This window comes from Bison bison, unplaced genomic scaffold, assembly GCF_000754665.1.
Source record: "Bison bison bison isolate TAMUID 2011002044 unplaced genomic scaffold, Bison_UMD1.0 scf7180017864499, whole genome shotgun sequence".
Lineage (NCBI taxonomy): Eukaryota > Metazoa > Chordata > Mammalia > Artiodactyla > Bovidae > Bison > Bison bison.
This window is the reverse complement of record NW_011495058.1, coordinates 6,649,278-6,656,753: the sequence shown is the minus strand read 5'-3', so window position 1 is coordinate 6,656,753 and position 7,476 is coordinate 6,649,278. Positions and strand designations below refer to the sequence as shown.

The following is a 7,476-nucleotide window of genomic DNA, read 5'->3' as shown; positions in this document are numbered from 1 at the left end:
GAAGGGGACAACAGAGGATGAGATGATTGGATGGCATCACCAACTCGATGGACATGAATTTGAGCAAGCTCCAGGAGTTGGTGATGGACAGGGAAGCCTGGTGTGCTGCAGTCCGTGGGGTCTCAAAGAGTTGGACATGACTGTGCAACTGAACTGACTGACTATATCGAATCACTGTATGTTCACATTTTTTTTTTTCACATTTCTTACAGTAGTAGACAACTTGAAAAGTGAAAGTGAAATTGAAGTCGCTCAGTCGTGTCCGACTCTTTGCGACCCTGTGAACTGTAGGCTGCCAGGCTTCTCCATCCATGGGATTCTCCAGGCAAGAATACTAGAGTGGGTTACCATTTCCTTCTCCAGGGGATCTTCCCAACCCAGGGATCGAACCCAGGTCTCCCTCATTGGAGGCAGACGCTTTAACCTCTGAGCCACCAGACAACTTAGGTAACTACAATGACCTTCCCGACATATTTAAAATACTTCCCTAAGCTTTCTGGCAGAGGGTCTGAGTCAGTTCTCTGTAGCTGGAGGACCCAGGGTCATGAGTGGAAAAGGGATCACAGCCCGAATTTAATAACACATGGCTGGGTGGTAAGCTGCAATTTTGTGTTCCATAATTTTAAAGTTCTTTCTTTTTTCATTTCAAAATCAAGAAGAAATATACCTATCAATCTGGAGCAACTTACTGGCAAGCGTCAGCTCTGTAAGAGGGGGATAATGATTGGTTTCCACCGGACAACTTATGTGCCAAAGCTGTGGGATACTATAGCAGTTCTGGGGGTGGGCTCCAGAGGCACTAAGATCTAGATGCAGATCCCAGCTCCACCTCTTCAGGAAGTTGCTGGGAGGAGTGAAGGCGATGGTGCATGAAAAGTGCCTAGCACATAACATTAGATCAATAAAAGCTAGTTGTATTATTAAAATGTAGAAACACTGGCATTCTAACAACAGGTCTAGGTATGCTTTATATTTGTGTTCAAATACTTTTTATTTACTGAAGTATAGTTGATTTACAATGTTATATTAGTTTCAGATATATAGTAAAGTGATTCAGTTATATATACACATATTTTTTTTCATATTCTTTCCCAGGATATGTATTATAAGATACAGAATATATTAATAGTTCTCTGTACTATACAGTACATTGTTTATCTATTTTACATATAGTAGTATGTATCCATTAACACCAAATTCCTAATTTATCCCTCCTACCCTCTTTCCCAAACCATGTTTGTTTTCTAAGTCTATGAGTCTATTTCTGTTTTGTAAATAAGTTGTGCGTGTGTGTGTGTGTGTGTGTGCACGCACGCACATGCGTGCGCACTCAATCTCATCTGACTCTGCAACCCCATGGACTGGAGCCCACCAGGTTGCTCTGTCCATGGAATTTTTCAGGCAAGAATACTAGAGTGGGTTGCCATTTCCTCCTCCAGGGGATCTTCCCAGCCCAGGGATCGAACTTGCATCTCTACCATCTCCTGCAATGGCAACCAGATTCTTTATCACTGTGCCACCTGGGAAGCCTGTAAATAAGTTAATTTGTATCATTTTTTTTAGAGTCCACTTATAAGTGATATATTTGTCTTTCTCTGTCTGACTAACTTCAATTAGTAGATCATCTCTAGGTCCAACATGTTGCTACAAATGGTATTATTTCATCCTTTTTAAAATATTCTTTTATATATCTTATATTATCTTTTATTTATTCTTCTTTATATTTCATACTTTTCCTACATCATGAAGATAGATATATACAAAAATCATGGACCGCAAGAGACAAAAATGAGTGACTTGATTTTGGGTATTAATTGGCCTCCTGTAAGGCAGGATGAAAAATGCAGAAGTAATAAAAAGTGTTTTATTTATACTTATCATCAAACACTATGAAAAGCAGATGATAAGATGTTTTAATTAGAGGTACCACCTTCAGTGGCCCCACTAAATTTCTGGAAGCCAGGCATCATTACAAGCCCATCGCAGCTGACCTGTCTACCCTTCTTTCCCTCTGTTCTTGAGAGTCACTTTCACGGAGTCCCAAGTATTCTATGGAGGTGACTCTCCATTTTTCCCACTGGAAAACCAAATCCAAAGCAGAACAAACTCCGATCTCACTCTTTTACAGTTTTATTTTTAAAGTGTGTATCTTGTCCAAATGGCGAAATTTCTTCCTTGGGTACTATACAAGTATATCCACTGCACTGAATCAGAAGGGGAAAAAAAGTGAGTCAGCAGCTGTTGCTGGAGCCCAGCCACTCCTGGAAGTATGACTAGGTTAATCCTTACTGAGAAATTTCAGGCTGCTTCTACCTACTCTCCCCACCATGCACAACCAGCCCTGGGAAGTGTGTGCATGGAGAATATGAGCCGTGCAGGGGCAAACACTGCTGGGTAAGCCAGAGTCCATGTGCGCCTGCACGAGCACCAGCAATTTGTGGTTTACTACAGAGAACTCACAGTTCTGTACTTGTCATCAGTACAGCATAAGCCATTCTGAGCCTTAACACAGATTCTATCAATTGTAGACAGGTGAGTTTGTACATGTGTTCATGAAATGGGAAATGTGCTTTCTGAACCAAAAGGACATTAAAAACTTTTTTGTTGTTGTTTTGGGGTATAGTTGATTTATAATGCTGTGTGAGTTTTGGATGTACAGCAAAATGAATCTGTTATACATATACATATTTCCACTCTTTTAGATTCTTTTCGCATATAGGCTATTATAGAATATTGAGTGGAGTTCCCTGTGCTACACAGTAGGCCCCAAAGGAGCATTTTAATCATGGACAGTTGTGGAATGAACAGCTCCAATTTAAAAGTCAGGTGACAATAATTAATTGGGAGGCTCACAGAACAACAGGAATCTGGTCCTTGGGAGCTGAAAATGAGCATCCTGTATAAGAGAATTAAAGTCAAAGGTCGTTTCTTGGCCCACAGTATCCCTCTTGCAGTGTTCATGTGGCATGGTCAAGGACAGAGGGCACATACAACAGGGCTAGGCCATCATGTTCTCTAAGATCTTGCTATTCAGAATGTGGTCCCTGGACCCGCAGCACTGAAATGACCTGGAGGCCTCTCAGAAGTGCAGAACCTCAGCCCCCCAGACCCATCCCACCAGGAAGCATATTTTATCACCATCCCCAGGTGATGTATACGCACAGTGGAGTTTGAAAAGTGCTGCTCCAATGGACACATCTGTATACATGTGCCCTTCAGACCTAAAAAGTGTTCCTCAGAAGGTGAGCAAAATGTGCTGGTTACACAAGTACAATACAGGAATGGCAACAGGGTCAGTCTAAATAGAGCCACAAAACAGAGTAGTGAATAAGAGGATTTGGGCGTCACAACATCCTGGCTCTTGAGTTCTACCTCTGTCACTTACTAGCCAAGGAACCAGGTTGCAAGTTACTTGGCCCCTCTGCCAAATCCTCATCTGAAAATGGAGATTATATCCTCACCCTCATGGAGGTGTCATAACGCTGAAAAAAGAGCATGCAATCACAGCACTTAGCACAGCCCCTGGCACACAGGACACAAACACATCAGCTACTCTTTACCACGTCCCATGATGTGCGGAAGCAGGACAGGCTGGTCTGAAACTCACCATCTGTGGGGCTCAGCCCACGAGCGGCCGAGATCATGGAGAGGGATGGGCTGCTGTGCAGGGACCGGATGTAGTCCATGTAGGGGTTGATGTAGGGATGCGGGGGGCTGAAGGGGGATTCGGAAGCTGCAGCAGGGTTCCGATGTGGGGAGATCCTGATGAAGGGCAGGTCAGAATACGTGGGGCTACTAGATAAGGCAGAAGGCCTAGGTAAAAAGAAAAGCAGACACAACAGGTATACATGAGACAAGAGCTCCACAGGCAGAGGCTGTCTGTGAAAGAAAATAAGCACGATTTCAAGGTGTCTTGGGGGAAAAAATATCAGGCATTTACATTTCTAGTACTAGGACCTTAAAGATCACAGTGACATAATGCAGGCAGAATGCTACTATACAATTGTTTAGGCAAAGACATTTGACCTTTGAGAAATTTTCTGGCACTCGCAATCCAGGAAAATAAAGCCTTTGGTTTTCTTCATGAGAAGAAATTCTAAACAGGCATCTGAGCTTGAGGTAGTTGTGATTCTATTTTCCATTTGACGTGAATGTTAATTTCACTGCTGAACTTACCTCTCACCATCACAGTGTTTCATTAAAAAAAAAAAAGAAAGAAAAAGAAAGGAAGGAAGGGAGGGAGAGAGGAAGGGAAGAGAAAGAAAGAAAGGGAGAAAGGAAGGAAGGAAGGGTGGAAGGAAAGAAAAAAAAGGAGAGAGAAAGAAAAGGAAGGTTTGGCTGGTTTGGAAGTCTGAGCATGCACAAGGCAGAGATGCCTACAAATAAGAAAAAGTCTAATTGCAAGAGTCTGTAAGAAGCATGAAATTGACAGTCTATAAGGCCAGCTTTTGTGCTCTGGGTCTTGCAGTGGTGAGTAAAACCATTTTCTACCATGTGTTTCCCTGTTTTGAAGGCGGCCATAGGAGGCAGCTTTCTCTCATACTTTTTTTGCATGTGGCTTCCTGATTGGCCACAATCAGTGAACAATCAGTAATGAAGTGCGGGGACAGAAAGTTGGAAAAGATTCAGCTCATGTCCTAGTTGTAAGGAGCAAAGGCAGAGTGTAAGCTTTTGGCTGATGCAAATAAATTCTAAGGCACACCTTGCTGCCACCATACCCCACCCACTCCAGGGATTCCCTTCCCAGAGCCGGCCCCACGCCCTGCGCACAGGCGTTTGTAGAATGGCCAGTCTGTGGAACACCCCCTCGCCGCCCTGTCCCTCCTCTAATAGAAAACGTTTTGTGTGGATAATCCAGTGAACTGGCTCTGACAGGCTAAACACTTGTACTTTCTCTTTTTTCATTCACAGAGAATATGGCCATAAAAAGGCGAGGCTGTGATAGAGCGGGATGTACTGACTGCAAACTCCTCTCAGGGCACTGGCTTTAGGAGTGAAAGGAAAGGGAGGAGAAACAATTTCTCATCCCGCCTCCCCAGCAAAGGCACACACAGACGGGGCTCTGGCCCCAACCCCATTAGAATGGAATCCTGGGAGAAGCCCTTCTTCCAAGTGCACAGAGCAGGCACTGAATTAAATGAAACCAAAGCTCATACTGTGAATTTTCTCCCAGTAGAAAATCAAAGAGGTTAAAATACACGAGAGAGAGGGGATTCTCCTGACTTTCTCCTTCTTACTTTTTTTTACCATTTTGAACTTTAAAAAAAAAAAAAAGAGGCTTTTTATTTGTTCTTAAGATGCCACTTCTGGAGAAATAAACTACAAATCCAGAGTTTTCTAAATTTACATGTGGGCAGGGTGAGAAGTTACCACCTGAAAATAGTTACGTCTTTTCCAAACAACTTGAGGCTTTCCATAATCACTTAGAAAACAGAAATTGGCAGGATCTATTAGTCCATCCTATTTTAGCTCTTTCCTACAAAATAAATTAGCTCCGTGTCATTGGTTAAATCTGAAGCTCCGTTTAGACCTGCTGCTACTTTAGAGAACATGGGACTCTCAAATTCAGTCCTTCATTTTCTACCGGAAAGGAAAATCAATCCTTCCAATCTGATTCCCAAGTGATTATTACAAAATACGGCTCACTTGTGGATTTATGAGGAGAGACAGATGCCACAAGAACAGACATGTCAGTAGAGAAGCAGGCATTTCGAGATCCATGAGATGATATCTCCTAGACAAGCTTTTTTTATGATCCATGAAGAACTCACTCTGAATCAGTGAAGGTGATGCCATTGCTTATCGGTTTTTTTGTGAGGCAAAAAATTGGTCCCTGTAATCTTTCTCAAGTTCCAGAATTGAAAATGGTAGTAAGAATATTCCTAACAGCTTAGATTCCATTGAAGAATAATAGATGGGGGGAGGGGAACCAGCATTTAGAACAATAAGAACATTATAGATGTCAGGCTGAGGTGGTCACCAGTCCCAAAGGAGCAGAAAAACACTCGCTTTTCTCTTCTCACAAATTTGTGGATGTCAACATGCGCACCATCCCCTTCACTTTCATTTGACCTGTTTCCACAGAAGACTGACGATAACTATTCTATGAGTAATGAATCAAGACCTGGGCACCTCTTTCCCAAAAGGAACACCCAGGCTCCATCCTCGCTTCCACACCAGTGTGGGGCAACAGCAGAAAAGAGTGTTGTTGCCTCCAAGATCTGGAGATAAAGTCAGGCAACTCCACACACTCTGGTGAACGTCATATGCATGCATGTCACTCCCCTTCAGAGACAATACAGGCAAGATTTGGGGTCACCTCTTTCTCAATGAGATAGCAGGACATGTTTTCAAACAGGTATGCAATTATGAAAGCTGCAAGGTGTCAACTGCCCTAAAGAAAAGATCTAGTAGACAAAGGACAGCCAGCCCCTGGATTCAACAGGAAAATGGTTCATGAGGGTCACTCTGGGTGGGCTCATCAGGAATTCTGGAGACGACTGACTCAGATCATCAGAGCAGTGGTACTGTGGAAGGGCTTGTGGATGAAGGGAACTGCCAAGAAAGGGACAAGAAGCTGTGTGATCTTGGCTGTGATAGGAACCCCTCTTGGTGGCTCATGGGGTAAACAGGCTGCCTGCAGTGCAGAAGACCCAGGTTCAACCCCTGGGTCGGGAAGATCCCCTGGAGAAGGGAATGGACATCCACTCCAGTACTCTTGCTTGGAGAATTCCATGGGCAGAGGAGCCTGGCGGGCTACAGTCCATGGAATTGAGACAGTCAATCACTAGGCAGGTTAATAAGAAGTCCAGGGTCCCTCAGGAGGAGAAGGGGCTCTCATGGAGGAGATAAGGGTCTCAATTCTCAAGGAAGAAAAAAGGACAAACATTTTTTCTATATTTCTTAATTTTAGTCACATAAAACTTTTTTTTCTTTAAGCCCAGAGCTGATGATTTCACAACAAAACAACTCAGCTTAAACTCTGTACCAATGATTATATAACAACAATGTATCCTGTTTGAGGACAGTTTCTCCTTCTTGAAAACCTTCTGACTAATCCTGTTATCTTAAAATGTATAGTATTACCAGAGTGGGTCTATAAGATCTTTCTACTATTAATTCTAATCCTGTCATCTCAGTGATCAGTGCAAAGAAATAGAGGAAAAAAATAGAATGGGAAAGACTAGAGATCTCTTCAAGAAAATTAGAGATAGCAAGGGAACACTTCATGCAAAGATGGGCTCGATAAAGGACAGAAATGGTATGGACCTCACAGAAGCAGAAGATACTAAGAAGAGGTGGCAAGAATACACAGAAAAACTATACAAAAAATATCTTCATGACCCAGATAATTACGATGGTATGATCACTCACCTAGAGCCAGACATCCTGGAATGTGAAGTCAAGTGGGCCTTAGGAAGCATCACTACAAACAAAGCTAGTGGAGATGATGGAATTCCAGTGGAGCTGTTTCAA

The 7,476-nt window shown here is 42.9% G+C and overlaps 1 protein-coding gene across 5 annotated transcripts in view; it reads right to left on the bottom strand.

Annotated features, from left to right (window-relative positions):
* The window catches only part of GLI3 (GLI family zinc finger 3), a 321,249-nt gene that overhangs the window by 102,355 nt on the left and 211,418 nt on the right, over window positions 1–7,476 (bottom strand). For all 5 annotated transcript variants that reach the window (XM_010829081.1, XM_010829080.1, XM_010829082.1 and 2 more), the window contains one exon: window positions 3,608–3,813. In XM_010829081.1, the coding sequence (XP_010827383.1) occupies window positions 3,608–3,813 (206 nt within the window). The remainder of the gene's footprint in view (window positions 1–3,607; window positions 3,814–7,476) is intronic.